This window comes from Ranitomeya variabilis, chromosome 1 (assembly GCF_051348905.1).
Source record: "Ranitomeya variabilis isolate aRanVar5 chromosome 1, aRanVar5.hap1, whole genome shotgun sequence".
In the NCBI taxonomy this organism is placed as follows: Eukaryota; Metazoa; Chordata; class Amphibia; order Anura; family Dendrobatidae; genus Ranitomeya; species Ranitomeya variabilis.
The window spans coordinates 1154136846-1154158153 of NC_135232.1; the positions used below are offsets into that span (position 1 = coordinate 1154136846).

The 21308-nt window shown below is 45.8% G+C and overlaps 1 protein-coding gene across 1 annotated transcript; it reads left to right on the top strand.

Annotated features, from left to right (window-relative positions):
• The first annotated feature begins 14682 nt into the window (after nucleotides 1-14682).
• Nucleotides 14683-19478, top strand: LOC143793413 (uncharacterized). Its single transcript, XM_077280364.1, has 5 exons — nucleotides 14683-14980; nucleotides 15062-15130; nucleotides 15326-15518; nucleotides 15679-15835; nucleotides 15956-19478. The coding sequence occupies exons 1-5, from the start codon at nucleotides 14909-14911 to the stop codon at nucleotides 17178-17180; spliced, it is 1716 nt and encodes a 571-aa protein (XP_077136479.1). The 5' UTR covers nucleotides 14683-14908; the 3' UTR covers nucleotides 17181-19478.
• The last annotated feature ends 1830 nt before the right edge of the window (nucleotides 19479-21308 follow it).

Sequence of the window (21308 nt, forward strand, 5' to 3'; positions counted from 1 at the left end):
ATTGTCTTGAATGGGGCAAGGCTGGCCCAATTTGGAATTTAATAGCTCCGCCCCCTGTGAGCAGATTTGCCCCAAATTTGGTACCCTTGTGGCACACCACTGTGGCCACCTACCCCTATTTTTTGGTGATTTTTGGACCAGAAGAACCGGTACCGCTATAAATGGCACGGGACGAAGCTAGCAGTACCGGTTCTACTGGACCAAAAATAACCAAAAAATAGGTTTACCTACCCCAACATGTCTTCTACAAGGACACAAAATTGGGGGCAAATTGGTCCACAGGGGGCAGAGCAAATAAATGCCAAAGCGGGCCAGTCTGCCCCATTCAAGTCATGGGCGAGAGGTGCCCAATTTGGCATTTTTTTATCTCGGTAGATTCTAAGATGATTGGCAAGCTTTTTGCTTGGGGAGTAGGGTACTATGTGTAGGGTCTATGGTAATTTTTGTGACATCACAGCTGTTATGTGCTGGCCGGGAGAGCAAAGGGTCGAGACAGAACCAGCTGCTCCGGTTCTACTGGTCCGATCTGTCCACAATAACATAAGGAGGTGGACATCATGGTTTGCAACAAGTGTACCAAATTTGGGGTGAATCGGCCTGCAGGGGGCGAAGCTATTAAATGTCAAATATGCCAGTCCGCCCCATTGACTTGAGTGGGGCAGGGGTGCCCACTTTGGGGGGTCATAGCCCCGCCCCCTTTGGTCAGATCACCCTTAAACTTGCTGTGCCTCTTAGTTATGACCCCCACAACAATGCTGGGGTGTCAGTTTGAATTCCCCCAAAAATCTCATTTTTGCCAAAATCGATAACCACCCCCCCTATGTCATTTTTGGCACTTTTTTAAACAATTTGATCTGACATGCCAGCATTGTTGTAGGGGTCATAACTAAGAGGTACAGCAAGTTTTAGGGTGATCTGACCAAAGGGGGCGGAACTATGAACCCCAAAGTGGGCACCCCTCCCCATTGTCTTGAATGGGGCACACTGGCCCAATTTGGCACTTATTAGCTCCGCCTCCTGTGGGCCGATTTGCTCCAAATTTGGTATTCTTGTGGTACACCACTGTGGCCACCTTCCCCCTACTTTTTGGTGATTTTTGGACCAGTAGAACCGGTACTGCTATAAATGGCGTGGGACGAAGCTAGCGGTATCGGTTCTACTGGACCAAAAATAACCAAAAAATAGGTTTACCTACCCCAACATGTCTTCTACAAGGACACAAAATTTGGGGCAAATCGGTCCACAGGGGCAGGAGCAAATAAATGCCAAACCGGGCCAGTCTGCTCCATTCAAGTCAAAGGCGAGAGGTGCCCAATTTGGCATTTTTTATCTCTGTTGTTTCTAAGTCGATTGGCGAGCTTTTTGCTGGTAAATTTTTGTGACGTCACAGCTGTTATTTGCTGGCCGGGAGATCAACGGATTGGGACGGAACCAGCTGCTCCGGGTCTACTGGTCGGATCTGTCCACAAAAATATAAGGAGGTGGACATAGTAGTGTGCCACAAGTGTACCAAATTTGGGGTGAATCGGCCTGCAGGGGGCGAAGCTATGAAATGCCAAATATGCCAGTCCGCCCCGTTGACTTGAGTGGGGCAGGGGTGCCCACTTTGGGGGGCAAAACCCCGCCCCCTTTGGTCAGATCACCCTAATACTTGCTGTGCCCCTTAGTTATGACCCCCACAACAATACTGGGGTGTCAGTTTGAATTCCCCCAAGAATGTCATTTTTGCCATAATCGATAACCCCCCCCCCCCCCCCCCCCTATGTCATTTTTGGCACTTTTTTAAAGAATTTGATCTGACACCCCAGCATTGTTATGGGAGTCATAACTAAGAGGTACAGCAAGTTTTAGGGTGATCTGACCAAAGGGGGTGGAACTATGACCTCCCAAAGTGGGCACCCCTCCCCTTTGTCTTGAATGGGGCAGACTAGCCCAATTTGGCATTTAATAGCTCCGCCCCCTGTAGGCCGATTTGCCCCAAATTTGGAATCCTTGTGGAAATCCACTGTGGCCACCTACCCCTATTTTTTGGTGATTTTTGGACCAGTAGAACCGGTACCGCTCTAAATGGCGTGGGACGAAGCTAGCGGTACCGGTTCTACTGGACCAAAAAGAACCAAAAAATAGGATTACCTACCCCAACATGTCTTCTACAGGGACACAAAATTGGGGGCAAATCGGTCCACAGTGGGCGGAGCAAATAAATGCCAAACCGGGCCAGTCCGCCCCATTCAAGTCAAGGGCGACAGTTGCCCAATTTGGCATTTTTTATCTCGGTCGTTTCTGAGTTGATTGGCGAGCTTTTTGCTGGGGGAGTAGGGTACTATGTGTCGGGTCTATGGTAATTTTTGTGAAGGAACAGATGATTGGCCTCAGGGAGACCAAAACATCCAGCACCGCGGAGACACCATCACGTGTTTCTCAACGCAGTGATCCAGAACACTGCCCCCATCCCTTATGGGAAATATGCAGATGCATGTAGGATAGCTGCGGAGACACCATCATGTGTTTCTCAACGCAAGCAGTGAATAGGCAGACCTTTCCCCGGGAAGGAACAACCACGGGAAGGGCAGCATCCAGTAAAGGAAAACATCCAATACAGGAAAACCACCTATGCCAAGCATGGTATCCATCCACAGACAGCTGTTTTGGGGTGTTTGCCCCTCATCAGTGTGGAGTAGGAATCTGGCTATTAGGAGCAGTGCCTAGTAAAAGGCTGTGAAGGAACAGATGATTGGCCTCGGGGAGACCAAAACATCCAACACCGCGGAGACACCATCACGTGTTTCTCAACGCAGTGATCCAGAACACTGCCCCCATCCCTTATAGGAAATATGCAAATGCATGTAGGATAGCTGCAGAGACACCATCACGTGTTTCTCAACGCAAGCAGTGAATAGCCAGACCTTTCCCCGGGAAGGAACAACCACGGGAAGGGCAGCATCCAGTAACATGCATTTGCATATTTCCCTTAAGGGATGGGGGCAGTTGTTGTGAATTCCGTCTGGGCTCCCTCTGGTGGCCTTTAGCGATACTGCAGGTCTGTAGCAGGGCTCAGCTGCCTCATTTCCTGCTATGCTGGTTCCTATTTAACTCCACCTGGACCTTTACTTGTTGCCTGCTGTCGTTGTATTCAGTACTGGTTCTGATCTCTCCTGGACTTCCTTGTGACCTGTCTCCTTCTGGAGAAGCTAAGTCTTGCTAGTTCTTTTTGCTCATTGTTTCCTTGAAAATGTTTCTCAGTATATGATGAGTTCTGTCCAGCTTGCTTATATGTGATTTTTCGCTTGCTGGTAGCTCTGGGTGCAGAGTGCGCCCCTCACATCCTGAGTCGGTGTGGGGGTTCTTGTATTTTCTGCGTGGATAGTTTTTGATAGTATTTTGTACTGACCACACAGATCCCTTAATATCTTCTGTCTATTTAGTGTTAGCGGGCCTCATTTGCTAAAACCTGTTTCATTTCTACGTTTGTACATTCCCCTTAACTCACCGTTATTATTTGTGGGGGGCTGTCTAAACTTTGGGGTCATTTCTCTGAGGCAAGTGAGGCTTTGCTTTCTCTCTAGGGGTAGCTAGTTTCTCAGGCTGTGAAGAGGCGTCTAGGTTTTTAGGTAACGCTCCACGGCTGCCTTTAGTGTGTGTGGATAGGATCAGGGTTGCGGTCAGTATAGTTCCCACATCCCCAGAGCTTGTCCTAATATTCAGGATTACCTATCAGGTCAGTTTTGGGATCCTAACCACCGGATCATAACAGTCAGTGTTCTGGATCACTGCGTTGAGAAACACATGACGGTGTCTCCGCGGTGTTGGATGTTTTGGTCTCCCTGAGGCCAATCATCTGTTCCTTCACAGCCTTTTACTAGGCACTGCTCCTAATAGCCAGATTCCTACTCCACACTGATGAGGGGCAAACACCCCGAAACAGCTGTCTGTGGATGGATACCATGCTTGGCATAGGTGGTTTTCCTGTATTGGATGTTTTCCTTTACTGGATGTCATTTTTGGCACTTTTTTAAAGAATTTGATCTGACACCCCAGCATTGTTGTGGGGGTCATAGCTAAGAGGTACAGCAAGTTTTAGGGTGATCTGAAAAAAGGGGGCGGAACTATGACCCCCCAAATTGGGCACCCCTCCCCATTGTCTTGAATGGGGAAGGACTGGCCCAATTTGGCATTTAATAGCTCCGCCCCCTGTGGGCAGATTTGCCCCAAATTTGGTATCCTTGTGGCGCACCACTGTGGCCACCTACCCCTATTTTTTGGTGATTTTGGGACCAGTAGAACTGGTACTGCTATAAATGGCGTGGGACGAAGCTAGCGGTACCGGTTCTACTGGACCAAAAATCACCAAAAAATAGGTTTACCTACCTCAACATGTCTTCTACAAGGACACAAAATTGGGGGCAAATAGGTCCAAAGTCTGGGGTGTCAGATCAAATTGCTTAAAAAAGTGCCAAAAATGACATAAGGGGGGTGGTTATCGATTTTGGCAAAACTGACATTTTTTGGAGAATTCAAACTGACACCCCAGCATTGTTGTGGGGGTCATATCTAAGGGGCACAGCAAGTTTAAGGGTGATCTGACCAAAGGGGGCGGGGCTATGACCCCCCAAAATGGGCACCCCTGCCCCACTCAAGTCAATGGGGCGGACTTTCATATTTGACATTTAATATCTTCGCTCCCTGCAGGCCGATTCACCCCAAATTTGGTACACTTGTGGCACACCACTATATCCATATCCACCTCGTTATATTTTTGTGGACAGATCGGACCAGTAGAACTGGAGCAGCTGGTTCCGTCCCGACCCATTGCTCTCCCGGCCAGCACATAACAGCTGTGACGTCACAAAAATTACCATGGACCCTACACATAGTATTCTACTCCCCCAGCAAAAAGCTCGCCAATCGACTTAGAAACGACCAAGATAAAAAATGCCAAATTGGTCACATCTCGCCATTGACTTGAATGGGGCGGACTGGCCCGCTTTGGCATTTATTTGTTCCATCCCCTGTTGACCGATTTCCTACGTACGCTGAGGATTGTGGGCCCTACGTCATTCAGGGTTGCCCACACAGTGTACAGCTCCTTCACCTCCTCCTCTTCCTCCTCCTCCTCTTCAGCCTCCGTCTGTGAAATGAACTTGTCAGTCAAGAGCTGGAAGAACTGTAGCACTGCCTCACACAAGCGGCAACAGGATGTGCTGAAGCTAATCTACTTAGGTGACAAACAGCACAATGCTGAAGAGTTGTGGACAGCGCTGAAAGATAAGTCAGATATTTGGATGACACCGCTAAATCTACAGCCAGGCATGGTGATGTGTGACAATGGCCGTAACCTGGTGGCCGCTCTGAGGCAAGGTGAGCTCACACATGTACCTTGCCTGGCCCATGTGCTTAACCTCGCGGTTCAACATTTTCTGAAAAGGTACCCGGAGCTGCCGGATCTGCTAGTGAAAGTATGCCGTCTGTGTTCCCATTTTAGAAAGTCAGCTACAACTTCAGCTGCCCGTGCCGTGATTCAGCAACCTTTGCAGCTGATGTGTTCCATCCCAAGTTCCGACTGAGTCCCGGCTTTCATGCTGGTGTAATGCCGCTACGGCACACTAGGAGAAATAGTGGTGACAAATGTTAAAATTTAGTACTGTGGCCTGTGTATTTCCACTTGCTTTCCAATGACTGGGGTATAGACAACTGAAGGCTGTGCTGGGACAAGTAAGTGGACGGGCTTGCTGATGGTGCTGCTTGACTGTGGGCAACAACAGGTGCAGGGCTTGAGGCATCTTAACATGCACGGTGGACTGAGGAATGGCTTCTATGCAAAACAGTGGAAGAAGTGGTGTCACTTGCAGACAGTGTTCATGGAGCCTGGGTTTTAGCCCATAAAGTCAGGTGCTTTGCTGCCATGGACCAGACCATGCTTGTGGTGGTCAGGCTGGTAGTTTTGCTACCCCTGCTGATGTGGGCATGGCAGGTGCTGCAAATGGCCTGTTTGGGGTTATCGGTAGAGTCTCTAAAAAATAGCAAGACTAGGAAAGATCTAACAGTTAGAATGGCAACTTCCCTCATGTTAGTGTTTCAGGGAAATGATGCACACTTTCTGTCTGTGGCAACCGCACTGCTTCTTCCTGCCTGTTGAGGTGTTATGCCTCCTTCCCTATGTGTGCTGCTGTCCTCCCTATGCATGTCCTCCTGCCAGGTTGGGTCAGTTACTATGCTATCTACCAACTCGGTTTCCACATCCACACCCTGCTCCTCCTCCTAACTTTTGGGCAATTGTGTCTCATCAACGTCCACCTCTTGTGACACTTTCCCATCATCGCCTTCATGTGATCATGGCTGTTCCAAGCTTTGGGCATCACTATATGCAATCTCATCTGGCCCCACTTCAAGCTGACCAGCTGAGAGTCCGGAATCTTGAAAGGGAAAACTGAACAGCTCTTTGAAGTGTCCAAGTGTGGGATCAGTTTTCTCAGAGCACTCGGCATGTTGGGAGGTAGGAGGATCAGGGTGAGGAATATCCTGGCCACACTCATGGGTACTCAAACTTGACCGTGTTTAAGACATGGTGGTGATGATGCTCCCTAAGTGAATGGAAGCATTATCCGCTATCCGCCCAACAACCATTTCACAGTGCTCTGGCTTCAATAGTGGTGTGCTGCGGTCCCCTAGAAACTGGGACAGGAAGGCCAAGCGAGAAGATATGGATCTTTGTTGTGGCCCTTTTTCAACTTGGCCACGGCCTCGTCCTCTGCATGCACCATCAGCATCACGTCCTCTTCCCCATCACTTGATACTTGCCTTGCCCATTTTAAATGGACCACTGAACTATATCAAAAGCTAATGACAAATGTATTTATTTGGAGAAAAATTATATGTAATCAGTAACATAGTAACATAGTTATTAAGGTTGAAGGAAGACTTTAAGTCCATCTAGTTCAACCCATAGCCTAACCTAACATGCCCTAACATGTTGATCCAGAGGAAGGCAAAAAAAAACATGTGGCAAAGAGTAAGCTCCACGTTGGGGAAAAGAATTCTTTCCCGACTCCACATATGGCAATCAGACTAGTTCCCTGGATCAACACCCTATCAAGGAATCTAGTGTATATACCCTGTAACATTATACTTTTTAAGAAAGGCATCCAGTCCCCTCTTAAATTTAAGTAATGAATCACTCATTACAACATCATACGGCAGAGAGTTCCATAGTCTCATTGCTCTTACAGTAAAGAATCTGCATCTATTATGCTTAAACCTTCTTTCCACCAGACATAGAGGATGCCCCCTTGTCCCTGTCTCAGGTCTATGATTAAAAAGATCATCAGAAAGGTCTTTGTACTGTCCCCTCATATATTTATACATTAAAATAAGATCACCCCTTAGCCTTCGTTTTTCCAAACTAAATAGCCCCAAGTGTAATAACCTATCTTGGTATTGCAGACCCCCCTGTCCTCTAATAACCTTGGTCGCTCTTCTCTGCACCCACTCTAGTATGCCTGCAAAGCTATGATTTTTCCACCACAGATACACCAGGCCTCAACCTGACATAAGAGACTGTATACATTTTTTTGTTTTTTGGTGAATTTTTGAAAAAAAAAAAATAAGTGGAACAAGGCTACCAGACAGAACTATGCTACGTATGTCTGCGAAGCTACAATTTTTACAACACAGACACACCAGGCCTCAGCCTGACATAACAGACTGATCTTAATGTGGCCTTGATTTTGGGGGGCACAACTAAATTGTGTCAGCAAGTTGGCTATGACACACACAAAAAAAATATTTTGGGGGGCACTCAGATCTGATGCCTGCGACAAAAAAAATTCTTAGATTTGCACGCTCTTCAATTACAATGACCTGGCTATATTCTGCAGCGTGACTAAGCAAATAAATGTAGAATTAAGGGGGCTATGGACTGCTTTAGAATAAAAGGAGCAGGTAGAAGGTGAAAAAAAATTGCCAAAGATAACTGAAGCTAGATATATATTAAATAACCAGCAGCAGCAGACAGTAATGGAGAAAGAAAGACATGTTTCAGTGTGGATGAGTCCTGTATGACAAAGAAGATATGCTCCAAACAGTTGCAAACTGAGATCTTACCTACTGTATGACATTAGTAACGGAAGAAATTTTTTTTGGTACTGATGAGGCCTCATTAAAATAAACTAGATGTTCCAAATAATTTCAAAGTGAGATCTACCCTACTGTATGATGTTAGTAACAGAATCATTTTTTTTCTGTGGATGAGGCCTGTAAAACAAAGATGTGCTCCAAAAATTTTCAAAATGAGATCTCCCCTACAGTTTGACGTTAGTAACAGAAGCATATTTTTTGTGTGTGTGAGGGACGCCTGTTTAACATAGACTAGATGCTCTAAACAAATTCAAAGTTAGATCACTCCTATTGTATCACGTTAGTTTGAAACTACACGAGAGAAAAAAGCAGCATCATAGAAATGGGATCACCACATATACATTTAAAAAAAATAACAATTATTATTTAGACCACACCACACGAACAACTGTTATAAAAACAATTAAAAACTCCCACAAACAATGGGAGAAGAGGGTCCAGATAATACAAAGTACAATACTAAGAAAATGTTGGAGAGTCCTATAGCAGCTGATAATGCCGGTAGTAATAAGTGCACATACAGTGGGAAAAATAATGAAATGTGATGAAAAACCCTATATGCATGCTGTGCCACCTATGAGTAGCTGATTGACCTAATGGTCAGTAAGTCAGGTATACACGACACACTATCAAATCTAGGAGGCAACAGCTCCATGCAAGCTTGAAGGGAAATACTAAGTGTACAAAGGGATCTGACTAGCAGCGGCTATAAAAAGAAAAACCACCCCAAGTCTGCTCCCAAGCAACCTTCCCACAGAACAAGCAGATAACCGGCTGGATAAATGCCAGAACTTTACCAATACATGACCCACGTGTATCGACGCTAGACGCGTCTTCCTCAAGGTCCACAGTTAACTGGTGGTGTGGACCAACTTTAATAGTATTCAAAGTAATCCATAATACCAACCAGGTGAACGGCATGATGGCGACAGAGGCTGACAGGAAATCAATGATGGCGTGTATACAGATCCAATCCGCAGGTGCAAAAGATTTTGAGTGTCATGGAATGCGCAGGCGTCAGTCTATGGCTGGAGTAACCAAGGCAACCCACAAAACAGGAAGAGCCCCAAGCCGATCTATAACAACGGCGTGGTTATCAGTCACACACGCAGGCGCCGGAGTGACCAGGTGCTACCCTGCGCAAGTGCACGTCAGCCATGATGCTTACCAAGGCAACCCGCATAAAGAGAATGTGCATAGTCACCAACCTATACGGGTGCCCTGTGCCACTGGAAAGAGGAAATGAGTCCTGCGCACCTATTAGACACAGCGTTACCTGTGTATAATCAAGAAGACCTGTGCCAACGGACTACACAGTGCGCAGGCACCCAGCCCATAACAAACCAGTCTGAACCATAATAGGTCTGCGATAACGGTTATTATATCGACAGGTATGCGCAAGACTCGAGTGCACCCCAACCATGCCAAGCCACAAACGTAACCAGACAAAGAAGGGGAGCACCCCAGGGATACAGACCAGAGTACTTGCCAGTATACTAATACAACTAGCATTAGTGTCTTCAAACTACTAATTAACCACATAAATCATGAGCAAAAACATTATCATAGTGACCACCCCCATACCTTTATGCGCATGTTCAACATGAGAAAGTATAACGGGAGACAGTGCTCAAAAGGGCAGGCACAGAGACATAAAGACCCAACAAGGGTAAGTATAGTGCAGCAAGGGATCATATTGAGACAAGGGGATAGTAAGGCGCAAAATGATTTAATCAGATTGTGACACTCTAAAGATGTAGACACACTCCTCTCATTTGAAATGTGACCGTAATAATAATACCTCAAACGATCATAACTTGACCCAAGTTACCTAGCCTCCCACAATAAGGCCTCATTTAGATGCAAGGACTAACATGTTCCCTATATCAATCATGAGCCTACCAGGAGGTATAACAGAGGTAACATGGGGCAAGTAATAGGAGGCACAGCATGCAAAAAAAAAAATAATAATAAAATAATAATTATTCTTTATATATTCTGAATATGAATGACACAGTCCAATAACATATCCCCGTCCTTCTCAGAGACTCAGGTCCTCTTCTAGCCTTCATCCAGGATTGCTGCACAAATACTGTAGGTGCGACAGATGTTTTAGTCCACTCGTGTCCAAGAACCCCCTGGAAAGGAACTTGATCCATGTCCTCAATTCAAGGTGTCCAAGTTCCTAGAGTAAAAAACTGATAAAAGAAAAACCATAACCTAAAATAGAAAGGAAAAGAAAAAAGAAGAAACTAAGAAAAATCAGCAAATAACAAGGACAACAGGGCCAAATAAGATAACAATTGCGCACCCCTAGTCCCCACCCTAACATAATGCTTGGAACTAGAGTCTCTTATAAAAGCCCGTATAAAGGAGCTCTTCATTTAAGCCATAAGGTGACAAGCTGTTTAATTTATAAATCCAGCGGGATTCTCTCCTCAGGAGTTCGTCTGTAATTCTCCCGCCCCTGAAACTCACAGAAATTCTCTCCAACCCCATAACCCGAAGGGTTCTGGGGGTACCATTATGCTGGTCCAAAAAGTGAGCCACCACTGAAGTAATTTGCTTACCCTTGCTCCTGTCTGTCCTGGCCATACAAATGTTAGACACATGCTGCTGAATCCTGCGACGCAGCTCTTGAGTGGTTTGTCCCAGCCTTCAAACTTGCATGGAGCTGTTGCCTCCTAGATTTGATAGTGTGTCGTGTATACCTGACTTACTGACCATTCAGTCAATCGGCTACTCATAGGTGGCACAGCATGCATATAGAGTTTTTCATCACATTTCATTATTTTTCCCACTGTATGTGCACTTAGGCTACGTTCACATTTGCGTTGTGCGCCGCAGCGTCGGCGCCGCAACGCACAACGCAAACAAAAACGCAGCAAAACGCATGCACAACGCTGCGTTTTGCGCCGCATGCGTCCTTTTTTTCATTGATTTTGGACGCAGCAAAAATGCAACTTGCTGCGTCCTCTGCGCCCGGACGCGGGCGCCGCAGGGACGCATGCGGCGCAAAACGCAAGTGCGATGCATGTCCATGCGCCCCCATGTTAAATATAGGGGCGCATGACGCATGCGGCGACGCTGCGGCGCCCGATGCTGCGGCGCCGACCGCAAATGTGAACGTAGCCTTATTACTACCGGCATTATCAGCTGCTATAGGACTCTCCACATTTTCTTAGTATTGTACTTTGTATTATCTGGACCCTCATCTCCCATTGTTTGTGGGAGTTTTTAATTGTTTTTATAACAGTTGTTCGTGTGGTGTGGTCTAAATAAAAATTGTTATTTTTTTGAAATGTATTGTTTTTTCTCTTGTGTAGTTTCAAATTATATACATATGCATCAGGTGATCCCCTATGAGTATTAGTATAGGATGGTGCCCGCTCAATTTATGCTGTCTTAGGCTACGTTCACATTTGCATTGTGCGCCGCAGCGTCGGCGATGCAACGCACAACGCAAACAAAAACGCACCAAAACGCATGCAAAACGCTGCGTTTTGCAACGCATGCGTCCTTTTTTTGTTTGATTTTGGACGCAGCAAAAATGCAACTTGCTGCGTCCTCTGCGCCCGGACGTGTGCGCCGCAGTGACGCATGCATCGCAAAACGCAAGTGCAACGCATGTCCATGCGCCCCCATGTTAAATATAGGGGCGCATGATGCATGCGGCGACGCTGCGGCGCCCGACGCTGCGGCGCAGACCACAAATGTGAACGTAGCCTTAGGCTGGTTTCACACTTGCATTTTGATCTGCAGCATTTTAAAAAAACGCATGTGGTGAAAAAACGCATGTAAACGCGGCAAAACGCCACGTTTTTTTGACGCATGCGTTTTTGCGGCAAAAAAAAAATTGCGGCAAAATGCGGCGTTTTCCCGCATTTACATGCGTTTTTTCCCGCGTTTGCGTTTTTGAAACGCATGCTGAGAAGTGTGTGACAGCTGCCAATCATCAAAATCAACTAGAAAACACACTATTAATAGAATTAGCTTGGGTTAGGGTTAGGGTTAGGATCCCTAGGGTTAGGGTTAGGGGTAGCTTTTTATTAGAATGTCCTGGTCACCAGGTCACTGATAAGCCACCCCCCACCATCAAGGTGATAAAGGGATCCAAACCCTAACCCTAACCATAACCCTTGGGATCCTAACCCTAACCCTACCCCTAACCCTAACCCTACCCCTAACCCTAACCCTAACACTACCCCTAACCCTAACCATAACCCTTGGGATCCTAAGCCTAACACTAACCCTACCCCTAACCCTAACCATAACCCTTGGGATCCTAACCGTAACCCTAACCCTAACCCTACCCCTAACCCTAATCATAACCCTTGGGATCCTAACCCTAACCCTACCCCTAACCCTAACCCTACCCCTAACCCTAACCATAACCCTTGGGATCCAAACCCTAACCCTAAGGGTTAGGGTTAGGATCCTGTCATGATTCCCCAATGGCATGGGAACATCAGAAACACAAAATAACAGACTAGCCCTCGGGTGATGGAAACTCAAGCTGACCGTGACCTAAATCTACCACACAACTAACAGTAGCCAGGAAGCATTCCTACGGCTGCCTAGATGCCATGCGCCAGCCGGAGAACTAACTACGCCTGGAAGAGGAAGGAACAGACCTGGCTTACCTCTAGTGAAATTCCCCAAAGATGATAGTAGCCCCCACATATATTAACGGTGAGTTCAGAGGAAAAGACATACACAGTATGAAGGTAGATTTAGCAAAGCGAGGTCCACTTACTAGATAGAGGAAGGATACAAAAGAGGACTTCACGGTCAGCTGAAAAACCCTTTCAAAAACCCATCCTGAAATTACTTTAAGACTCCTGTGTCAACTCATGACACAGGAGTGGCAATTTCAGTCCACAAGAGCTTCCAGTAACAGGAAATGACAAACTGTAAACTGGACAAAAAATACAAAACAAAAAGGACAAGAGTCCACTTAGCTGATCAGCAGACTGGTAGCAGGAACATGCAACTGAAAGACTCAGGTTACAATGATGACCGGCAAGGAAGTGACTGGAGAGCAAGGCTAAATAGGGAACTCCCAAAACTGATGGAAGCAGGTGAGCTGAGGCAGAAAAGAACACACAAGTCTCCAGTACCACCAGCCACCACTAGGGGAGCCCAAAAAGCGGATCACAACAGGATCCCTAGGGCTAGGGTTAGGGTTAGTATTCAATATAATAACCTATAGAAAACACACTACTAGAACCAGTAAAAGTCATAAACACCTTTATTGAGAATCCAATAAAAACAAGTCATATGTAAATGGGGAAAAGGATGACAATGATCACAAACCAATGTGGCAATGCGGGAACCGCCAGAGAAAGTATACAAATTACCTCAACATTTCCATATATGTTACAGAAAGTGCATATGCTTAGTAAAGTGCAATATCTAAGAATCATTGATTACCAATAGTGCAAAATAAATAGTCCAAAGGCAAAGTGCCAGGTGTATAATTACAATAGGCAAGCAATGATCCCTAAAAGGAGAGGAGAGACTAAGTAAAATCAGTCATAGTACCTGGAGATATGCCGCACTACCACGAGCCCCTTAGTATTCCTAGGGTTACTAGGGATCCTAACCCTAATCCTAACCGTTACCCTAGGGATCCTAACCCTAACCCTAACCCTAAGGGTTAGGATCCTAACCCTAACCCTAAGGGTTAGGGTTAGGATCCCTAGGGTTAGGGTTAGGGTCAGGATCCCTAGGGTTACTAGGGATCCTAACGTTAGGGTTAGGGTTTGGATCCCTATGGTTAGGGTTAGGGTTAGGTTTTCTTGTTTTTTTTGTGTTTCCTTGTGTTCTTCTATAAAAACGCATGCGTTTTCAACGCAAACAAACACATGTGCTTAAAAACGCATGCGTTAACATAGACAGCAATGCATTTTTTTGCTGCGAAAAAATGCATGCGTTTTTTCGCGGCAAAAAAATCGCAGCAAGAAATTACTACAGGTTGCATTTCTGCAAATGAACGCATGCGTCAAAAAACGCATGCGTTGCCGAAAACGCGTCAAAACGCATGCGAAAAACGCATGCGTTTTTAATGTTAAGTATAGGGAAAAAACGCATGCGTTTTTTGCGTTTTTTAGCGCTAAAACGCAGCTTACAAAAACGCAAGTGTGAAACCACCCTTATTGTATCACGTTAGTAAGGCTGCTTTCACACTTGCGTTTTTGAACGCTGCGTTTTTTACCAAAAAAACGCATGCGTTTTTTTCCCCTATATTTAACATTGAAAACGCATGCGTTTTTTGGTGTACGCGTTTGCATGCGTTTGTGAACGCATGCGTTTTTTAACTGCATGCGTTCATTTTATAAAATGCAACTTGTAGTATTTTGAGGGGCGTTTTTTTTTCCTAAAAAAACGCATGCGTTTACATGCGTTTTTTTTGGACAAAAAAATGCATTGGAGTCAATGGAGACGCATGCGTTTTTTTTGACATGCGTTTGCATGCGTTTGCATGCGTTTTTTTGACGCATGCGTTTTTTTTGGCACCACTGAATTAACTGTAGATAAAGATGTCTAGACACTGATAAGACTCTCCCATAGCAGCAAGGTTATAAAGGGAAGGTGGGGGGAAGTTTCTGGTCACTTCTCATCAGACTCCAAAGAAGACAGCACCCTGCCCGGACGCATTCTTGGACAAGACACAGAGCAATGTGAGTATATCCTAGCCAATGCATTCATTTTCAATTTTTTGGATCTACATCTCCTAATTTCTTCTATTTTTTTTCTTTCAACACGCATCAGAATGTCTTCTCCGGTTTCCTCGTCTGATGAGGAGTTCCAGCCACGTCAATCAGAAGTGGATCACGTGAGCGAGGTATGTTTTTTGTACGTCAGCTTGGTAAGTATTGACTGTCACATCGACACATGAGGCAATTTTTTTTTTTTAATTTTATAGAGCACTTCAACAGAGGGACAGAGAGGTACTGAGCAGCGGAGTCAAGGTCCAGGTGGAAGACGGCAGCGGGTATGTATACCAGGCAGACTGTCCTTATTGTAATATTCTTTTAACTTCCTTTCTGTACCCTTGTTTTTCTATACATATTTCTTATATCATCCTTTTCTGAAAGTTGTCTTTCATATTCCTGCCCTTTCTCATCTTCGTGTCTTATTTTTTACAAATGTGGTTGAGCAAACTTAAATGATTTTGTTTTAATTTTAGGTTTCACAACGGGACGACGACCGGATTGATAATGACCTGCTGATCAGTCTGGTCCAGGAGCGAGTCCCGTTGTGGGACAGCCGGGATAAACAGCACGCCGTCAATAGTGTTCTCCGTCGTTTGTGGAGTGAGGTGGCCCAAGCGTTGTGGGATGGCTGGGAGAATTCCACGCCACGGGTCCGTAATGCATTTGGTAAGTATTGCACGGTAGTGTGAAGCAACAGACCTTGGCCATGCTCTCTTGACTGTGTGTGATGAAAGAAACTTTTCGTAGTTTCTGTCATCACACACAGTCACAAGAGCACGGCCAAAAGTTCTTATTCTGACCATTATATTTTATTGTTATTTCACAGTGGAAAAAGTAAGGACACGTTGGCGTTCCATGAAGGACCGCTTCAACTGTGACCTACGTGCAGAGAAGAGTGCAGCTAGTGGTTCCGGAGCAAGGCACCGGCTCTACAAATACCACCGTGTGTTGGCCTTCCTGAGACCGGTCCTTCTCATGAGAACGTAAGTATTTCTCACATGCCTCCGGTTGTATTGCATTGACATAATCTGTCACTTTTAATTCCACAGGATGTACCGTCTTGTTGTAGTTTGGTATTAATTTTCTGTTTTGTTTTTTCACAGCACACACTGCACGACTGTCGCCACAGGTGCTGGAGCGGTCCTTCAGCCGGAAGCCACGGACCCGTCCCAGCCATCCAGCAGCGCAGCACCAGGTGGGTCTTCCACACTCACTGGAGACCAGGGGGCTGGCCCATCAGGTCTTCCCCTTTCGCAGTCCTCTTTCGCTGCACCCATTTTGGCGGGCTCATCCCGGCAGCGACAGAGGGCTTCGGATAGGTCCCTCATGCCCGAGTTTTTACACTTGAGCTCGGTTTTACATGATGCTATCAAGGCTTTAGGTGACAGAATGGATGCGAACCATAATCTCTTAAATTGCCGCATCCAGGATGTCGCCAAAAGCGTTGATCAATTGAAAGCCGACCTCAATAAGCCAGCTCAGCATTTTTTCAATCAAATCCTAGAGGGCATGTCGGAACACCTTAGCCCTGATCTCCAGCTGAGTGTGATGCAGGCCTGCAATGTTGCTTTTGTGCAGGCTATGCAGCAGAGTCAGAGTCGTAATGTGGCGGCCTATCCAACTGTGCCGTCACTGTCACAAGTAAACACTATTCCTACCTCTGCTGCATACCACTGCACGGCCACCTCTATTCCCTCTACAGGTGTACTCCACTACAGCGCCAACACGATGACGAGTGCTGTTGGACATCCCACCGCCACCACCGTGACGACCGCTGCTCCGGCTTGGACCTCCTCCGCTGACACCACGAGGACGCAGGACCCTGGCATGGCTTATCGGGCCGGCACCCTCCCGATGCAGCAGGACCCATCCATGCAATATCGGACCGGCCCACCCCAGATGCAGCAGGACCGAGGCCTGGCATACCGGACCGGACCCACCCCGATGCAGCAGGACCGAGGCGTTGCATACCGGACCGGACCCACCCCGATGCAGCAGGACCGAGGCGTTGCATACCGGACCGGACCCACCCCGATGCAGCAGGACCGAGGCGTTGCTTTCCTGGCAGGACACCCCCCGATGCAGCAGGACCCATCCATGGCGTATCGCACCGGGCCCCCCATGATGCAGCACGACCAAGCCATACCTTTCCAGGCAGGACCCACCCTGATGCAGCAGGACACATCCATGGCTTTATGTTCCCCCCCACCAGCAATGCAGCAGGACACTGTTATGGGATTTGTTTCCCCCCCCCCCCAACGAGGCACCAGGATCCTGGAAGGGTTTTTGTTTCCCCACCCCCAACGAGGCACCAGGACCCAGGCGTGAGTTTATCTTTCCCCCCATTGGACTCAGACATTGCCGAGCGCTCCACAATGGAGACTGACTGTGTGGAGCCGGGTCCTGACGTGTCTCCCGCCCACACTGTACAACATAGCCCAAGAAGACTTCCCCCAACCCGGAAAACCCAACGTAAAACTGGCAAAACGCATAAAAAACAAAAAACTTTGATTATTCCTCCCCCATCACCTACCGATGTGTCTCAACATTCCAGTGTGTCTCAAGCCCCTCATGTTTTAAGCCCCATCCCCGAACTTCCAGACCCTTCAAGTTTTGTTGCCCATTCTCCTGCCACCTCTGCCTCCTCCATGGTGAGCCAGGCTTCAGTTCTGAATACCCCCCAGTTACGTTACTCAACCCCAAGCCGGCGTGGTTCAACCCGGCGCGGTACCAAAAAATAAATTTGTTTTCTTTTTCCTCAATAAAAAAAAAGTTTATTTGAAAAAATTATGTTTGGTTTATTGTGTCTATCACCTCTCTCAATACACACCAATAAACTTCATCACACACTTATTCTTTTGGCCTACACATATCTCCAGTAGTATAAAATACAAGACAACATCTATATGTGTTTCTTTAGTATACAGATATGAGTTGGCCAAAAAAATAGTATTTATTTCCATACTCTTTTATTTTTGTACCTAGTGTAGTGTCACTGTACAAAGAGAAAATGGTGGAAATCAAGTTCAGAAATTAACTGAAACGGTCATATGTCAAAATATATACCTGACCGATTAAGTTGATTACTGCCTTGTATATTCACCATATTCTATATAGCTCATTATGTGACAATGGTTGTCAAACAGATGGGACAAGTGTTCTCACACTCTACATATCTATGCTCACCAGGCCAGGTGTAAGAAATTGTGAATTCATGATCATGTATATGTTTATCATGAATTTATTATTGCTTACACTTGACTTGATGGATATAGAGACCGTGACAGTCTTGACGCAATGACGTCAACAATATTAGAATTAATAAATAAAAATAATTAAAAATTTTGTACCATTATTATAAGTATGGGGCCCGTGGTTTATATCATTCTTTGAAAACCAAAATAGGGAGTGCAACATAGGTAAATTACGATGAAAAATTTAAAATTTATTACCTCAACAACTATCACCCACTCCTGGTTTTGGATTACAAAATATGATATACATATCTACTGCCCATCTTTGGTCAACCTTTGTTTAGACAGGAAAAAGATATTAGACATGGTGAACACAAAAAAGTTTATTAATTAGAAAAATGTTTATCAGTGTTTAATAATTGGTAAACATAAACATACAACAGGACATTTAAACAACATTGTCCTGCCATGACACACGTCCAATATCGGACACAAAATAGGCCGCAAATTGGTCCCGCATAAGACCAACGGCTGCAGTTGACCGCATCGGGTGATGCTGAAAATCAGGCAATGGGTGTGCAACAGGTTCATCAAGTTCAATGTGGGGTCGCTCCTTAGCCATTATATAATTGTGTAGCACCACACAGGCTTTGACCACCTCGTCCACTGTTTCCACTTTTAGATTGATGGCTGTTGCAAGAATGCGCCATTTAGCAACAAGAATGCCAAAGCTGCACTCTACGGTTCTTCTGGCCCTGGTCAGTCTGTAGTTGAATATTCTTCTAGTGTGGTCCAAGTCCCTACTAGAATAGGGCTTCAGGAGATTTTCACACATTTGGAAGGCCTCATCCCCAACCATAACAAATGGCAGCGGTGGGCCTTGAGTGTTGGGGAGAGGCTGTGGAGGGGGAAAATTAAAATTGTTGCCATACAACCGACGGCCCATATCCGAGCTCTTGAAGGTTTGGGAATCATTGCCACGGCCAAAAGCTCCAATATCCACGGCGATGAAGCGACACTCCGCATCCGCTATTGCCATAAGCACTACCGAAAAATATTTTTTATAATTATAAAACTCAGATCCGGTTCTGGCCGGTTTGACAATGCGGATGTGCTTTCCATCCACCGCCCCTAAACAGTTTGGGAAATCACACACGTTCAAAAATGTAGTTGAAATTTCCCGCCACATGTCCACGGTGGGTACGGGTATAAACTCCTCACGGAGTGCATTCCATAACGCACGACAGGTGTCCACAACAATTCCGGAGAGGGTTGAGATTCCAAGGCGATATTGGAAGTGCAGGGAAGATAAACTCTCTCCTGTGGCAAGAAATCTAGAAGAAAAAGAAACAAAAACAAAAAAAATTAAAAATCGGTTCTAATGGTGTGTTTTAAAAAAAAAAAAATAATAAAAAAAAAAAAACATAGAAAACATGTCATAACAACAAAGTTGACGGTCATTGGTTTAGTTTAGGAACGTACCGTAATGTCACTAACAGACGTTCCTCAGGTGGAATCGCTCTACGGAGCCGTGTGTCCTGTCGCCTTATGGATCCTTCAACACGAGCCAGTAAATCCCGGAAAGAATCTTGAGACATTCTGGTATAATCCTGGAATTTCTCCGGGTTGGCATTCAGCTCCGCATAGAGCGTGTGATATGCTCCACGGCTCTCACGCACTTCAATGATGGGGTGCCTCCAAAAACGCCGACGCTGTCTCCTTCTCCATCTTTGGCGGTTTCGGTCTTGCTCCCAAGCAAAAACACAGGCAATGAAAATCTTGAAGCTGAACTCCAGTTTGAAATAAAAGTTATCCATAGAAAGATCCATCGTGACACCGGAAACAGTAGCAAGCTCTGAAAATTTCTGTTCCCCTAGGGTCAATATATTGAGAGACAATCATATACGCCCTCTCTATTCCCATTGGTTGTGTCTGGGGTTTTTTTTATTTATTTTTTTTTTTTTTGGAAAAATGTTAAAAAAACGCAAACGCATGCAAAAACGCATGTAAACGCGTGTAAACGCTGCGTTTTTTGGACACACGCGTTTAACGCATGCGTCAAATAAACGCAGCGTTTACATGCGTTTACATGCGTTTTTGCACCATGCGTTTTTTTAAAAAAACGCATGCGTTCAAAAACGCAAGTGTGAAACCAGCCTAACACAACAAAATATATTTTTTGTGTGGATGAAGCCTTTATAATTTAAAGATATGCTCAAAGCAACTAGGCTGCAGTACGTAATGGGCTAGCTGGTGGAACCACTGTGCCAAAGCCCAAGGAAGACCTGGAGGGGTGTAATTGGGAGCCTCACCCATTCCGACCACAGACACATAGCCAAACCTCCCAACCGTCCCAGATCCAGCTGGACTGTCACGATTTTGACAGTCTCCCCCGCTGTCATGGCCGGGACAAGTATGTCCCGCACTGGGTGGGAGGTGTGGAGAATTTATGACTCCATTACCGATGCCATTTTATAAACGCCGCCTAATAAAAACTAAGTAGGTTTTTAACTTCGGAAAAATGGCCGCCCTCAGCGATGTCACTAGAACATCTGGAGACAAACCTGTGTATTACAGTGCGTGCTCTTGTGTTTAGAATTCTGTTAGGGAATGCACCGCCGGAGATTGATTGCTGGAGACTTCTTTGACTGACAGGCCCATCCACCAACCAGCTGCTTACTGAGCTCCGTGGACAAATTAGAGGAGAAGGGCTGAGAGGCAGATAGGAAGGATGGAGCGGGAAAAAGTGTCGGTGGAGTTTTGTAAGGCAAGTGTTACTGTTGTGAATTCTGCTTTTGGGCTCCCTCCGGTGGTTGTAGGTGGTAACGCAGTTGTCTCTGAGTTGCAGCCCTGGTCAGGTGTTTCTGCTGATTGCAGTTCTGACTGGGGTATTTAGGTCAGCAGGATTCTTTAGTCCTTGCCAGTGGCCATTGTTTTTGGAGGTTTTGTCCTTGCCTGGTTCCCTCAGCGTTGCTGCCAAATCTGCAAAGATAAGTGTCTGGTTTTCGTGGCACACATGCCGTGTGCTTATGATTTAGCGCTATTCAGTGTTTTTTTGTCCAGCTTAGATTGTATCAGTAATTTCTCAGTCTTGTTGGATTCTCAGGAGTTGCAGATATACATTCCATGTCTTTAGTTAGATTGTGGAACATTTTGTATTTTCTGCTGTGGATATTTTTAGAGTTTTTATACTGACCGCTTAGTATTCTGTACTATCTTTCCCTGTTTAGCTAGAGTGGCCTCTTTTGCTGGAATCTGTTTT